The 16,879-nt window shown below is 41.3% G+C and overlaps 1 protein-coding gene across 4 annotated transcripts; it reads right to left on the bottom strand.

The window, feature by feature from the left end:
• Positions 1 to 6,138: 6,138 nt before the first annotated feature.
• On the bottom strand, positions 6,139 to 16,707 carry tmem192 (transmembrane protein 192). Of its 4 annotated transcripts, none has more exons than XM_040023818.1 (6): positions 16,560 to 16,707; positions 15,657 to 15,812; positions 15,303 to 15,564; positions 15,066 to 15,188; positions 8,063 to 8,168; positions 6,139 to 6,846 (listed from the first exon to the last, which is right to left on the bottom strand). In XM_040023818.1, the coding sequence occupies exons 1-6, from the start codon at positions 16,587 to 16,589 to the stop codon at positions 6,732 to 6,734; spliced, it is 792 nt and encodes a 263-aa protein (XP_039879752.1). In that variant the 5' UTR covers positions 16,590 to 16,707; the 3' UTR covers positions 6,139 to 6,731. The 4 variants fall into 4 exon arrangements, with proteins under 4 accessions (XP_039879752.1, XP_039879753.1, XP_039879755.1 ...); XM_040023819.1 differs by having other exon boundaries at positions 15,657 to 15,809; XM_040023821.1 differs by lacking the exon at positions 16,560 to 16,707 and adding an exon at positions 16,375 to 16,528 and having other exon boundaries at positions 15,657 to 15,809.
• Between the last annotated feature and the right edge of the window lie 172 nt (positions 16,708 to 16,879).

The raw sequence follows: 16,879 nt of genomic DNA, 5'->3' as shown, positions 1-16,879 counted from the left end.
GAAACTTTAAGAGGAGGGGAGGAGACGCTGTAAAGTCAGTACAGCTGCTGGGAAAACCAGGACTGCTGTTAACACTCGTAATAACAGCAGCCCTGCAGTCAAACTGTTTTCTGAGCTGCACACTAATTCAGAGCACACTGCCTGCTGAGTTCAGGCACATATTGGACTAAAATGTGAGCACGCTAAGCAACGGGATTAATAACGGGGCTGGTACTTGGGAATGTTTCAAATAAATGGTCACACATAAGGCTGCAAATAATTTGCTACCAGCTATTTTTCCTCATTCAGTCACATCATGGTTCTGAAATGTCAAAAAAAAATCTTTTAATGTTTACTGCTATGCTGGACAAACTGCCCAAACTCAGACTTTTGAGTTTTACAATTTCAGTAGTCTGTCTAATTTAATTTTTTGAGACTTTTTGCTTGAAAAATACTGACAAAAAAGTATTTAATCAGCTAATAAAATTCTTGCTCTAATCCAAAAAGAGGCTGATGTTTTAGCGCAGATACAAATAGCAAGACTGCATTTTGGTTACTTTAAATCCACTTTCCAAATGGTTTCCATCACACACATGAACACATAAAGCACACATCCTGATGCTGTTTTAGCAAAGCAGAAAGAAACAATTTAGATAAATGCTCATCCTTCTCAGTCATTTCCACAGCAAAAGTGGATTTGCAGCTGTTCTGTTTTCTATCTATGTCAACTCATTATCTTCACATGTTATCTTGGGCTTTCTTGGGGATTTTGTTGTTTGTTAAACACTTTATACAATGCAAAAATGCATTGCACTGTTTAAGTAACCAAAGATGGCTCTCACGCCACAAAAGAACAAGCTTCACCTGCAGCCCTGCCAGGGTACTGCAGCAGTGTGAGAGCTCGCCCAGTCTGTGTGTGCCTCTCTCACGGGGGGGTGTTCAAGCAGGCTGGGTAATCCTCGTAAACACGAATAATCCCTTTTATAAGGGCAAATTATTACAACATGCTCTGCAGCGAAGACCTGGTGGGAGAATCTGGTATGAATCTTACTCTCTTACTCCAAAGGGCAGGTAGACAGAAAGTGAGGAACACAGAGAGGCAGAGGTCTGGCAGGAGTTAGCGGGCACTGGATACCAGGTGGCTGTGAATGACAATTGAGACCAACTAAGCATATTCAAATTGGGAAAATAAAAGTTTTTTAAATGACAAAGGCAGCTGATATGCAAAGTGCAGCTCACCACAGAAACAAACTACATACCTCAGCAGAGTGTTTGCAGCAGGATGAATGTGTGTGTGTATGTTTGTGTGTTGTTGGGGAAGAATCTCTGTCATTTCAAGGAGCATTTTTGCAAACATCATAAAGCAATAAAAGGCAACATTTCAAAATGCGACACCGACAAACAACACTAAAAAACACAAAGACCCTGGATTTATTCTTGAGAGCTGAAGGAGCTGACGGCCCAGGTGCTCGTTCAGAGACTCTCTGACTGTTTCAAGCCCTGCGGTCCATTAGTGTCCTGCTGCTCCTCTAATCCTCATTCACATGTAACGGCTGACATTTCATCTTAATGTGTTTATTCATTAGCTGGGTGCTGAATGGAGAGACTCAGTCCACAGAGACGGCCGTCAGCAGACACACTAATGAGTCCCCCCCCATGCGCAGCCAGTGACTGCAGAGCTAATGCCAAGTGAAGTGGGTTACCTGCTGCAGGAAACCCCAACGATGGGCTACCCGGATACCCACGCAGGGCTGGATATTTCTTGGAATGTGGCATAATAAAAACAGCGCTTATACAATACAGACTCTTTTTTACCAAAACCAAACAAAAGAAGCAAAGCCGAGAGAAATGCTGCTATTGTAAATGAAAAACCTGTCAGCACCACTCTTTGGGCTTTTAAATGTGCAAAGTTCTGCTTTATTTGATTTATGTATTCATTTTTAATTTCACCGTGGATCCATTGTAAAAAATATATTATTTAATGATTATTTAATCATTTTTGGCATAATAATAATAATGTATTTTATCAGTGGGAAAAGCTGTGATGCAGTTAAAAATCCAGACTTTATCCCTTCCCGCTCTAAAAATCCTTGCTGAGGTTCTGCTGCTCCCTCTCATCGGATGACGCCAGAAAAATAAGAATAACTAAACAATCTTTATATAAGTTAGCCACAGAATGCTTTGTTTACTTCTCTGGTTATCCTTGTGCTATAAGATATTTATCAAGTTCACCTGGATATTGTGGGGTTTTTTTTTAACTGTAATGGTTTATCCATGTGATGAGAGAAACAACCAACTAAAAGCCAACATTACAGAGGCAAGCCTTCATGCTGTCACTCAGAGACAGTACAAGATCTACACAGACAGTTAAGACGTCTTTGGCCATCATTAGTCTGCCGTCCCCTAGATTTCATTCAGAGGACCGCTGCCCCCCAAAATGCTGGATGCAAACTGCCCCCACCACCTCAACACCCAAAAGCTCCAGATGTATATATGTGTGTGTGTGTGTGTGTGTGTGTGTGTGTGTGTGTGTCTTCATCTGTTGGGGGGCAGGAGAGAGCCAGGCGGGATCTGGTTCTTGGAGGACCTGCTATTTCCAGTCACAGCTTCTTAAATCTTTGCTCTAATGTTACAGGTGATAAATCTTCCCTGCCTGCTCACTCCGCTCTCTTTGAAAATATCAGCCACTTGCGCACACAAAATACAGCATGCAGCATAAGAGTGTGTGTTCAAGGGGCAGTTCAGGGTGCACGGAGGGGGCTTCCTGTCATTTGAATTACCCCTCTACATGTGGGGTCAATATGTGCCGAAATGTGTGTTTGTGTGTGTGTGTTTGAGGGAAAGAGAGTTTGTGTGTGTATGGGGGGGGGGCTGTTGTGGGAACTACCCACCCAGTCCCCCTCCCTCTAAAAAAGGCTGTATAAAGGAGGAAGGGGGAGAAGCACCTTTGTCACTTCGCTCTCAGACACAGAGACAATCACTCTGGACACACACATTCCTTCAGGGACATAGCGATTATCCTCAGAAGAGATCTACTTGTTCGTACTGGATTCTCCCAGAGGAGGATTTCCTGACTGAAAAGAGAAGAGGGGCAAATCTGAAAGACACTCAGCATCTCCAGTCCAGTCCGGATTTGAGCTACAGGGACTCTCCGGAATTATTTGTGAAAATTATCATAAGTTTCAGCTCCTGAAACCAGCTGCCACCTAACTATGAGGATATTCAACCTGCTCTACCTTCTCATGCTGCTCGCAGTCATGGCAGCATCGGTCTCCTCTGCCAAGCCAGGTAAGCATCCTCAGACTTCACCACCCAGAGGTGTCCATTTAAAGGGGGACGCCTATAAATCTGAACGTTAACGTTAGTAATGTCTGCTAGGTACAATAAAACTTTTTTTTTTTTTTTTTTTAAAGAAAGAAAAAGAAAAATAAATACATAAATAAAGCTTTACAACCAGTTACATGGACCAAAACATAGTCCCGGTTAGCAGCGTTCTGAATCACTGCGCACTGACCCTTAAACTCGCATCCATAGCAACAAGCTTGGACTATGTTAGCTATAGTTAACTGTCACTAATAAAACAGATTAGCTTAACCCTATGAGTTAAACAGACTTAAAACTTTTAATAGAAAAGTTTAGTTTATTTTTCTGTTTTAACCTAAGCAATGTTAAAAGTGCGCGAGATAATTTGACGGCCAATTATTGACGGGATGTTGGACGTTACTTCTTTATAACAGTGGTGATGCATTCACTGCTTGTTGTGAAAATTGTTGTGAAAAAGTTAAATAGTCAATATTTACAGTTATTATCTCAAAGATTTTCACCCGGTAACTTGAAATTATTTTTCTCAGTTTTGAGTTATTAGGTCAAACTTTTTTTTTTTGACTATTTGGAAATAAATAAATGAAACTTTTAGTGGTGGAATCAAGCTTCCTCAGCTCAAAGGCTCCAGTCTCATAAACAAATTACAGCTGAGTGACACTGATAATTAAGTGTCGATTTTTATTGATTTCGCATAATGCAGGAAAAGCACTTTTTAAAGCCTCCTTTTAGCCTGACCACAAATAAGTACCCCCATCTGTAATAAGGAAAAAAACGTTTCAGTGGTCCTGCCTCGTAGCAGGTGCGCTTTCCCCCGCAAATTCTCGACTTCTTTTGCGGTTATCTTTGCGCAGATGCAAAAAAAAGAAAAGAAAAGAAAAGAAAAAACAGGGGGGGGGGGGCTGCTGTTAAAGGGGGAGGTTTTGTGCCTCGGGTCGTCATATAGGTTCATGTGCTGATGGTGAGGACACGATGATGAGAGGATAAAAGGAGGAGTGGAGGACAGCGGAGCGCCGCCGGGGTATCCGCAAAGCGGACCGGTGGGCCCTTTGTCCCGGCTGGAAGGCGCTCCGGAGCGCTTTTGTTAATTACAGTGTTAAAACTTCATGCAAATACCCGCGCTTTATTTACATGACATGGAGTAGCAGTGGCAAGTATAAAGCAGGCTACCTTCAGGGTGGGGTGGGGGGCAGCTTCTTTCAGAGGTACAGGCAGAGGGGGTGGGAGGGGAGTCATAAAGTCATCTGGCGGTTTATCTCTTCCTGGGCTTGGCTGGCAGTCTGGATTTATTAGGGACGTATAAAAATAATCACGTGTTAGGTGAGTGTGTCCCAGCTGTTTGTAAATGGGTTGCAATAAAGAAAAGAAACTCTTAAAGTGGTCAGGAGAGGTTATAGAGTTGCAGAAGGTTCAAAATTATATATGCCAGGCATCCACCTGCAGACCGCATGAATGAGCAGCTTTTTGCCTGATAGCAGTCTAATTTAATTAAATATCTGTTTACATCTACAATCAAACCATCTCTTTTACTTCAGATTTCTTGAACCTGAGGAAAAAATACCACAGACACCACTGCCCACACAGACGCTGCCTGCCTCTGCACTCCAGAGTACCCTTCCCTTGAGGTAAGAGACATTCACTCATGCATGTGTTCATATATAGCAGGAGGTTATGAGCCGAGCCTAACAAAAACAGGCTACGTGGCCGGCAGGTTGGCAGTCAGGAAAAGCGTGTGTGTGATTAGTATTTACGAAGAACAGAAGACATAAATCTCACAAACTGAACTGGGAGGAGGTGAAAGAGGGGACTCAAGGTGACTTTATGTCTAAATGCTGTTTTTATCCATTACAGGTCAGAAGAACTGCAATGGGGAAGACTCGAGGAGAGAAATGTGAATATGGACCGCAGTTTGTGGCAGAAACATCACGGCTGGAGCCCATGAAAGAAGGGGAGATATGGGACTCCACAAAGATGCCACCCACAGACTTTAATGTACATGTATCTGCTTCTGCAGCAAGAATCTGAATATTCATTAAACCATGAAAAGCTACAACAGCTGGGCGACCACAGAGCTGGGTGACCACAGAGCTGGGTGACCACAGAGCTGGGCTCGGCCAGTTTTGAGCTCCTTACAAATGATAAAACGGGGAAAATAGGATGAGAGCGTTTAATCAATATCATCAAGTATATTCAATAATCGATTTAAAAAGCTGCGGACCAAAGAGCTGTAAATACCCCTAGTATAGCTACAAATTGTTTATATTGTATGCACTTCAGATGTTTATTGAATGACTTTGTAATAAAAACAAAACAAAAAAGAAAACTGTTTTGTGTTTGTGGTAAAGATGCAATGCACTACATCCAGATTACACTAACTCTTGACAAAACAGGTTTTAGAAAAGAAAATTGTCCGATCTCTCTCTCTATATCTATCTATCTCAATGTTAAATGCCCCGGATCAAACGGGGGATCCTGCTACCTGAAGGCCTCCTATTAAATCTGCACTCTCATCTGAAGCCACACGGGAAAGCCCTTGTAAATATTGCGCTCCCTGTGGAGTTACGGATGCCGGAGCATAAAGGACACACAATGGGGAACAAACACCAAGGCTTCAAATGACAATCTCCACATTTCATTAGTGTGGAGTCCCATGACTGTTGGGAGTTTTAAGCGAAGAGGGAGAAGGCATTTACTCCAGCTGATGTTGACACTGCTGTGTTTCTATTGTTTCGTGCTCTTGCACCACATCACACAAGATAAACACTCGCCGACAAAAACAAAGCAGTTGCCACATACTTGGATACCGTCTCAACTCTCGCAGTGAAAAGGCTTTAAAAATCACAAGAATATTAAAGATTTATTGAAATCTGATCACAAACGATTCCAGTGACTGAACAAAGAAACACACTCCCCAAATAAACCACCGTCACACACATTTTTAGATACATAAAAAGCACTTACACGTTTTACAGCATGGTTTAACCGCTCTCGTTTAGTTTGATCCTGATAAGTGATAACTTCTCCCTGCTCGGTGAAGATGATCTTTAGAACAATTTCACCGCTCTGTTTCTTTCACAGCAACAAAAAGCAGCAGCACACGTGGGTCACCGGGGGTCGTGGCACAGTGATAACCCCCCCCGCCCACCTCTGATCTGTGACCCACGACTTCTCCCCTCTGCCTCTTTAACTGCCCTCCCGCTTTCAGTTCACCTCCTCCTCCATTATCTGTCCATTTCAGGTGAAGATGCCCCACAGAGGAGCCCTCTCTCTCAGTCTGTGTGTGCAGGTGCATTTGCCCACAGCTTCCCCCTTCTTTTAAAGCCTCCAATTGCTTTTTTAAAATTCCTTGTAGAGTTAAATGATCAGGCTCTTTTTCCCCAGAGTGTTGGAGGGTGTCCTCGTCTGGCATCGAGGAGGAGGCCAAACTGTGGTTAGTGCTGTGCGGTGAGGTTGAGCAGCCTCTTGCTCAGTATGGTGTTGTGCTGTTTCAGGTACTCGATCAGATCGGCCTGTTTCTCCACCACCTCCTCCAGATTAGAGCTTCCTCTGTAACAAAAATAAGAGTTTGTAAAAGATCCTCATACAAGAATACCAGCCTTGAGGGTTATCTCAAGTATTTCTCAAACTATGCAGCAATAAAAAAAAATGTCTACAAAATCTTCAAAAAGAGTGTGAGGGTCCAAAAATGCCGCCATCATCTCTGAGCCGAAGCTCATTTAAAATGGACTGAGGGAAAGTGGAAAGCTGTTCTGTAGTCAGACGAATTGAAATTTGAAATTCTTTCTGCAGACAACACCAAAGAGCAGAGGGAGCATCCAGCTTGCTTCGGCGCTCAGTTCAAAAGTAAGCATCTTTTGTGTACATTAGTGTCAATGTACATTTGGAAAGGCATCATCAATGCTGAAAGGTATACATGCAGCTTTTGGGGTGACACGCGTTCCCATCCAGGTGACGTCTTACTCGTGAAAGACGTTCCATATTTGAGCAAGACAATGCTAAACCACACACTGCATCTACTGCTACAGCATGTCTTTGTAGCAGAAGAGTCCAGGTGCTTAACTGGCCTACAGGTCAGATCTTACCCGAATAAAAAAAACATAATATAAAAAAAATTAAAATTGGCCAGTCATTAAATGGAAAATAAGAAGACCCAAGACAGAGCAGCTAGGTTCCTGTATTAGACGAGAATGAGACAACATTCCTCTCCAGCAGCTCCTCTCCTCAGTGCCCAGATGTTTACAGACTTGTTAAAAGAAGACTGGATGCTACACATGACCCTGTCTCACATGTTTTGGTATCTGATTGTATATACACAGGTTTGGAAGCAACATATGCTGCCAGCCAGGGCTTGCTTGTTTCAGTAAGAAATTAAAGTCTGCACATATTAGAGCACCTCACTGACTGAAAACATTTAATTCACTATGAAACAAAACAAACAAACAAAAAGATCACAAAGGAAGCCTGTAAAACATGCACCAAGTCTCATGTTGTGCCTCATCAGGCCCACATGACTGCATCTCCAAGCACTAACATCATAAAATTGTACTTTTTACCAAAGTTATTTTGTAATCTTTACCATCTGAATGTAAGGTAAATTGTAAACCGATCACGGGAGATGCTCTTAAACTGATCCCTTTTAAAATGGAAACTCATGCTGCTATGGCTTAAAAATCACATTCATTCAATTCACGTGTCTCCACAGAGGAAACTTAAATCTGAGCACAGCGACACTTCTGTGGGTGCCTGAGTGAAACTGCTGTACCTGAAGCCCGTCTCAGTCGGTGCGTTGGTGACGCTGTAGGTGTGTGAAAGCTCTTCCTGGCTCACATCTGGTGCAGCGCGCTCTCTGTTGAACCGCATCACTTTAACTGGAAAAGCAAACAAAAAGCTCTTAGCCTCGCAATAAAATCATCAAACCCGAGTTTTAATGCTGCCGACTGCTTGTAAAGGCACACAGACATTATTGAGCAGTGACAGGTTTCTACCCACGATAATCGCCTAGGTGAGAAACATGACACTTTTTAAAAAAAAATGTAAATTGTTTTTCATCCCTCTGACTCTCCTAAACACATAGAGACTGTTATATCCTGCAGTTAGTTCTTATGGGCTGTCATATCCTGCACTTAAACCTCTAATTCTCACACCCTAAACATGCACCTTTACTAAGGGGTGGTGCTAGCAGCAAGGTGTGTGTATGGTGGGTCCAATAGTTTACAGTAAGAGAAGCTGCAAACAAAATATGTGCTGGAGGAGTTTTTAGGGTCACAAGGCTACGGTTTGAGTACGTCTGTAAGCCTGTATGGGTGAGGCTGCGATGAAGGCCAAAGGGAGGAGCTGGCCGAGTATTGATAAGACTTGAGCGTCATTAGCCAGAGGAAACTGTCAGGGAGGTTCTAAAGAGCACTCTCTTTACTTTGCTACAGTGCAGCATCTCAACATCAACACTCACACACACAATCCAAAGAAATGCTACACATTCCTGCATAATGAGGCCCTAAATCTGTGTGTGTGTGCTCACAAGTAAATAAAGCAATAATAAGTAAGTATTTGTGGGAGAGAGACATTCCTACATTCCTCAGAAATGAGGTGGAGGAGAGAAAAGCAAAAGGTATAAAGGAAAGATGTCATGATGAGCCTTTGTTTGATGCAGAAAAATCACAAACTGCTCTGAAATATTTACAATACCAGGAGAGAGAAAAAAAATAAAAAAAACCAACCAACCAAAGTTTCATACACGAAAAATGCCTTTCAAAAATATATATTTTTTAAAAAGCAGATGTATGGACAAATGTCCCTGAAAACTTTGCAGATTTCATTTTACTTTAAATATATTTGAACATTTAGCCGTTTTAACTTACATTAATTAGAATATTTAACAACGCAAATAAATCTAAGGAAAGCATGCACTGCATGCGACAGGAAAAAAATCTTATTAACATCATAAAATGATGTATTTACATTTAGTTTTAGCAGACACACTGTCAGCGCTGCAGGCATCTGCTTCAGTAAAATTCCGACTTCAACAGACAGACACACCAGGATGGATGGATTGGGCAGTGTAAAGGAAGTGATACATTTCACATGTTCCTGTTACAGACTCTCACGGCTGGACAGACAGAGCTCAGGCCTGGTCTGCTCGCATCTGAGAAGCCTCAATGACCCATCCAGGAAGGCCCATTTCCAGGTGACAACAGCGAAGCTGCAGAAGTGCTAAGAGCGAATGCGCCCAGCATGGTAGTGCGCCGGAAGTGTCGGTGCGGCGCGGCTTTGCAGACCCACGTCTACATTGTTGTAGCTATGCACCATCAGCAGGGGGCAGTGTCAAAAATATGTCCCACAACCAGTTATGTGGGTTACTCTTCTTAAAGTTTGTGGTGTTACAACTTCTACCACGAAAAGACAAGCGTTACCACAAGAGTCTTTCTAGTGAAGCAAAGCAAAACAATGAAAACTACTGACTGAAGCCATACTTGATGCTTTTCAACAAAGCTTTGAGATTCTTAATGTTTTTGAAGGACCACATGCAAGTACATCTGCATAACAGCTTTGGTAAAGTTCCCACAATCCTCCTTCTCTTAGCCAAAGAGCATCAATGCAGCACCATGACCTAGCCACATAACAGAGAGGAACCAGCAAGAACACACTTTTGAACAGAAAGCATAAAGATAACAGAGAGAAGCAGCGGTGAAGCCTTCTAGGTGTAGTATATGCTATGAAAAAACATCAAAGTCGGGCACAGAGTAGCAAAAAGTGGTTGAGAACAGCAGAGCCGAGACCCTGTGGAACTTCAAGTTCCAGACACACGAGCAGCTGCTGACTAACCGGCCAGACACAGCGGTGGCTGACGAGAAGCAGAGGAGGCCAGCTGTGACAGATGTGGTAATCCCAGCTGACAATAACATCAGAAAGAAGGAGCACGAGAAGACGGAGAAGTAGCAGGGCCTGAAGGAACCAGTGGAACAGATGGTGGACAGAGTGGAGGAATTTGGTATATTAGGCTAGGAGAACACACAACAGGTTCAACATCTGAGATGATGAGCAGTGCAGTCCTGGGAACAGCTAAGATACTGCTCTGAATCCTAAAACTCCCAGGCTTCCGGTGTAGCAATCAGTGGGTAGAAAGAAGAACGCCAGTGCTCAGTTTCCAATAACTATAGATCTTTTGCAAGTAGGTCAGCCGAGAGCATGTTTTCCCTTATGAGTAATGTTGTCTAAGAGTCTTTTCTATCAGTAAATAGATAAAGTAAGCCACAGTATTGCAAACAATGAGCACAGGGTAATTTTTCATGCAAACCGACCCACATTTACTATATATAGCGAGGTGTGTTGAATGAGGCGCATTAAAAAGGCACATTAACATTTATCATTTACCTGCAGGGAAAAATATTCCAAGCATTAAACATCGATGATTATTTATCATTCATGGTGTGAGAGATTAAATATTCACTTTTAGTCTGCACTGACGGGCATCAAACAAATATATTCTAAAATAATAATAAAAATATTAATAATGATAAAATAATGGAGGACCTCCTGATCAAAAATGTGGTTTGAATCTTTTAAAAGTGATTCAGTCTTGTTTTACTTCTCCCCATCATGCAGTATATGGGGTTGGTGTGTGATCAGGTTATACTGCAGCTATCAGCATCAGTGTGTGTGTGTCTCTGTTGTGCCCTGCAGTGCTTACACTAAGTTCTTGGCCAGCCAGAAGAGAGAGATGTAAGGTAGGCCTTTGAAGGCCGGGGCATGGCTTTGATGTGCAAAAAGGTCTATAGAGGAGAGGGTATTCATGTTAAAATGAGAGAGGTCGAAACATACAGAAAACCTTCAAAGACACACACACACACACACACGAGCACAGACACATACCCACACACGCAATCACAATCAGGCACGCACTTCAAAGACAAGTTGAACGAGGCCTTCCTGCATGGACTTTATGGCTGCAGGCATTACATCTCTCTCTGAGAAAAAGAAGAAAAAGAGTTTGCTTTTTTCATTTTCTTTTTCACGACCTCACTGGTGCCACCTTGACTCTCTCCGATCTGTCAGGGTGCCTGTTTGTGCTCGGTTCGTGCTGTGAGGCATCGTTCTGATTGTGCTATGCCTGACTGCACTGATCTGAGCAGGAATGCAACCGGTGACCAGGGACACCCCCCACCACACACAAACACACTGAAAAACCAGCACTGTAAACACAGAGACAATGTGCCTGGGTCTCCCATGGGTGAAGAGGGTGAAGGGGGTGAGGGCTACCCTTTGGCTAGGTTAAATCCCAATGCCTCTAATCTTTTCTCTGTGGCTCTTCGGTATCTTCATCTCACATCTGTGCCCCTCAGCTGCCAAACACAACTTTAATATGGATTTCCTTTCATCACATGATTCTTCAATATCAGCATCCTCTGATTTAGCATCTTTAACAGTTTTCCTTTATGCACTCAGAGGGAGGCAGGACTTCAAGCACACAGACACACACACACACACACCATGGGCAAAATACTGTTAACTGCCGATTACGACAATATCGCATCGTGGTATTTTTGAAGGCAACAAATTGCAATTCACACAATTGATTAAAAAACAGATCTTTGTCATATGTTGCTGCAATCTTCACCCTCTGACACTTTGGATAAGCCTTAGTTCCTCTAAGCTGGATAAGCAGTTAAAAGAAACGGGTGGATGGATGTAGCGGTTGCGTTTGTTAGGGGTTAAGATGCCAACCATGAGCCACAACGTCTCCAGATCACTAGCACCTGGGGGGGCTTTAGTCACATCTCTCTCATTCATTTCCTGTGGTTCCTCCCAGTTCTTCAACAAAGGCAGAAAAACAAATCTGTATAACCCCGATAACTTGCCAAATGAAACCAGATACCTTTTTAGTGCCTTATTTACTAAAAACAAAACAAACAAAAAATTTCTTTCCTTCTTTAAAACTTCTATTCTTCTCAGACACATCATAAATGAGTGAACCACATAAGAAGATTTTAAATCAGTGAACTACTTCATAAAATCAAAAAATTAAGAATTGCTTTGGGTGCGTCTGCTTTTGATTCCTTTCCCCTGAACTAAAGTTTGACTTCCTGCTACCACACAGTTTAGTTTGATGTGCCTCAGATGGAAAACTGGGAAGAATTTCAAGAATTTCTAGAGATTTATATTAAAATAAGGCGTTGACTTAATTTACAGCTGTGCATAGCTTCATCTTATAAAATACTTACGTACAATTAAATGAAGTAAATCTGAGTCTCTGCCCTGTAAAACCATCTGAACACAGCAGTGTCTTCTACTATACCCGGTCCTCCTGTATGAAAACTGATTTGGTTTTAGGCATGCAGGGCATCACCTGCTTATTTCACTGCATGTGTGGAAAGCATGCATTTAATGCATTTCATGGCTAGATTATAGTTCTGTGCTTTTTATTTTTTGCCTTTTTAAAAATGCATCACACTGTTTGCAAGTCTGATTCTAAAGGCTGTTTCTACATAAAAAGCAAACTTTTAGCTAACCTGACATTAAAAAACAAACAAAAAAAACAGATGATAAAAAATGTTGTAGATTATAGTTTGGTTTCACCATCCTAATCAACAATTAGTTTTATACTACAAAAAGCAGCGTCACAGTGAGGGACCTTTCCGTTAATAGCCGCTGCTTCAAGCCAACAAGCTACCAAAGCTACTTAATCTGAAATGTGTATCACAGGGTTAAATAACAATAGCTAAATTTAACCAGTTTGTTCTTGAGGGTTAAGGCAAAGGAAACACACACAGTGGACACACAGACAGTGTTCAAAGTCTGCAAACACCGTGCTGAATCTGAAGCAAAGAATCAGCAGATCAGCAGAGAGAAGGAGGGTGGACAGAGAGTTGAATGGTTGATTGTCATGCTGTCGAGTCTGAAAAGGGCAGGGCAGGTATTGTAATGCAAACGCACTAAGACACAGTGTGGGGGTAGTGTGTGTGTAATGTAATCTACAGGGTGTGCCTCTCAATATAAAAAACAGCTGATGTTAGAGCTGCTATCTAATAAGTGATGCTGCAGCACAAAAAACACACTCTTATTATGAACTAGTGATTGAGAACCAACAGTAAAAAAATGTTATTACATTAAACTCTACAAGCTGTATGGAAGCCAGTGAATGTGGTAGAGATAAAGTCCCAAACGTCTCTGGAGGTCTTATATCAGCTGTTTTTTTTAAATCTGAGAAAAAACATGAAAAAAAACCAAAACAAAATAAACTGATATTCGGTATTTAGTCAAGAGTTGTTTTCACAATGAAACTCTGGAAAATATCTGGAAAAACCTGGTCTGTGCATTATCTTACATGTGGCAGACACAGGACACCCACTTGCTCGCTCGCTATGAACTCTCTGGACAATTACTTGCTCTATTCCCACAAGGATTCAGTCAAACATTACACAGACTTTACTAGAAAGCAGGCAGGTTAAAGACTGTTTAATGTCTGCCCCGACTGATTAGGGCAAAAAATGTCTTAAAAAAAATAAAATAAAAAAGGTTTAGGGGCTGTAGTGCATGAGTGAAAACAGCTTTTGTTCACTGCCAGGCAGCTTTTTAGGAAAGAGAAGAAAATGTCTTTAACAGTTAAAAAAAAAAAAATAAAATAAAACTAAAAAAAAAAAAAAAAAAGGAATGATTAAGCTAAGCATGGACTTCCTGTTTATTTTTCCATGTGCTGCCTTTTTGCAGCTAATATACAATACGGGATGCTGTGTAATAATAATAATAATAATAATAATAATAATAATAATAATAATGACGACGATGATGAATGTAATAACAGAATTCACTGGTATTGTATATCCGTTTTTAATGCAGTGCTGACTAAGGGCCTGAAGCTCACAGGCATCCAGTAGTGACCCTAAGTCTTGTTCCTTTCTACAGAGAGATTTCCCCAGATTCTTAATGTACTCCAGATGAGATATAGCCATTCAGGGAACATTATTTTTTAAATTTTTCCACAATTTATAGATGCTGTTTTTGTGCAGATCAGTGAAACTCTGCTTTTCCAGTATGCTCATTTTTATACTAAAGTCACTGACCTGTTGCCAGTTAACCTGATTAGTTGAAAATGTTTTTGCAGCTGTTTCATTTTAGCACCACTTACTTTTCCAACCTTTTGCTCTCCCCGTCCCAACTTTTTTGAGACGTGTTGCCGCTGAAGAAATTCAAAGTGAGCTGAGATTTTTTTAAGAATATTAAAACATCTCATTTTAAACATTTCATTCATCTTCAGTGTTCTATTGTGAATAAAATATTGGTGTATGAAGTTGAAAATGATTGCATTCTGTCTTTATTCACACACGTCCCAAACCACACCCAGACTTAAGTTTGACCACAACGAGTTTATCTGATCTGTACGTAAAGGAAATTATATTTCAGTTTCTTCTTCCTAAAGAATTTTAAAACTGTATATTTTGTCTATACCTACCCTTTTTCAAATGTATATTTGATTTTTAAAATGGTTTATTACTCTACAACTTCAAGGTTAAACTATTTAGATGTGACAGGGAAGGTAGGAAAAAACAAGTACATGTGCGGACTAATTGGTTAGCAACAAGGAGCTCGAGTTTCATATTTCAAAAAAATAATTGTCTTGGTGTTTCAGAATGTAAGCCTGAGTATTTGATGTTAAAGGTCTATATACATTATTTTAGAAACCTTAAATTTGTCTGCAGTCCTACAAAAGGGTCAATCTTAAATCCCCGATTGAGATTCTTTTACTCAACATTAAAATAAGATCACTTTACCTATGTAATACAGCAGGTATGGCAATGTCAACAAGACCTCAAATCCCAGAATACTGAGCAGCACGTAGACGTGTACAGTCTGTGGTAATCTCGCAGCCAGAAGAGTCATAAGCAGAGCGTTTCCTGTTCACACACACAGAAATATAAACACTTACTTGTGTTTTAGGATTACTGCCACCTTGTGGATAACACTGCCCATTACAGATTCATTCACTGTATCCTCATGAAAAGTTGTACCTGCAGAGTGTATGATGAACGGCACCTGTTTCAGCCTCTGCGTTTGTCTGTAAAACCGCAGGTATCCTCTGCTCCGAGCACGACTGTGGTGGTGATGCACGCAGCCCGTGAACATCAGCACCAGAATCCATAAACACGACTTTGCAAACACGATGACGCTGTCGCCTTGGACTCTCCCCAAAATACTCTTACACACTTCCTCTTGGCCGAATTTTAATACACACAGCACTGCCACGCAGACAGACAACACAACATAAACAACCTGAAAAGAACAAGAGAGTAGAGGATTTGAGACTTACTGGTATTTAATGACTTGGTGAACACTGCGTATGTGCAAATGTGTGCATATCATACATTCAGCAGAGTCAGCAGGATGGCATGGCAGTGTGTTGGCACAGTCTGAAACTCTCTCCTGATGGCAGAGTGGAGGGCATCAGCAGAGATCAGGGGCCCATCCACCAAAGGCTCTTCCTCTATGCTTCGTGTCATATCTGCGGAGGAGCCTGCCTGCTAAAACAAACACATACATGCTTTATTCAACTGCCGCCAGGTCGCTTAAAAGTACCTTAAATTCATTAAGTGTGATCAGATCCTTGAGTTTGAGTTGATTTAGCAGCTGTTTACAGGAAGAAGCAGCAAATTTAAACGGTTTTTATCTCAAATTCACTATGGGCTTTTGGGTCTGATAGAAGTAATAAGTGGTGACTGAAAACAATGACTTCCCAAACTTACCCAGAAGCAGGTCTGCAATTAATTTGAGAGCAGACCAAGCAGGTCTGGCTTTAAGGTTTGTGTGCACTTCGAAAATGTATGCAAAACTAACGAGTATTTAAGGCTAGTCAGTCAAGGTTTAGGCACTTAGAAGCGTAAAGACAACTTATGGTGTGCTTACTCCACACCACTTGTGCTGGCTACTAAAAGAAAAAAAGAAGCTAATATAGGGTTTCAGTTCTTAATCTCGGTTAAATATCGGCACTGAAAATAAGGGAAATGAGCACATATTCATGAGTTAAAGAACTCGGTAGAGATATATAGAGCAAACATTTACTAATTAATTATTTCCAAAACAAACCTGCTGCGGAACAAGAGAAGCAGAGTCGCAGCTAATTCACGTCCCATCGTGTTGTTTTTAGCCGACAGCTTCAACCAGCCAGCTAGCTCACAAGCTAACTTCCGCGTGCAGTTAAACATCAGTATAAGGAAACAAGCGCGCTGTTGACGTGGCAATCAATTTAATGTGCATTGAAAGGTACGTACTGCATAAAGCGAGGGTCCCTTTGGGTCCATCTGTCCGGACGTTCAGCGTTTTTAAAATAACAACAACAAACTACATTGGCTTACAATTTATTTGCCAGACAGGTCAGGTGAATATTAGTAAACTTCCGGTCCTTCCTTTTTTGGCGCCGTTTTCTGGCTACTTGCTCAATAGTTCCGTTTTTTTTTTTAAATTTTAAAACCGAAAAATAATTACATCAAAACGACTTCAGATTGCGGTAAAGCCAAAAACCGGACCGGACATGAAAAAAGTTTACTGATGTAAAAACCAGTTAGTTTTTTAAAGGCTCATTGAAAAGAGT

The sequence above is a fragment of the Simochromis diagramma genome, unplaced genomic scaffold, assembly GCF_900408965.1.
Source record: "Simochromis diagramma unplaced genomic scaffold, fSimDia1.1 OVJJ01000302.1, whole genome shotgun sequence".
Taxonomy (NCBI): domain Eukaryota; kingdom Metazoa; phylum Chordata; class Actinopteri; order Cichliformes; family Cichlidae; genus Simochromis; species Simochromis diagramma.
The sequence above is the reverse complement of the archived record's forward strand: the minus strand, read 5'-3'. Positions and strand labels throughout refer to the sequence as shown.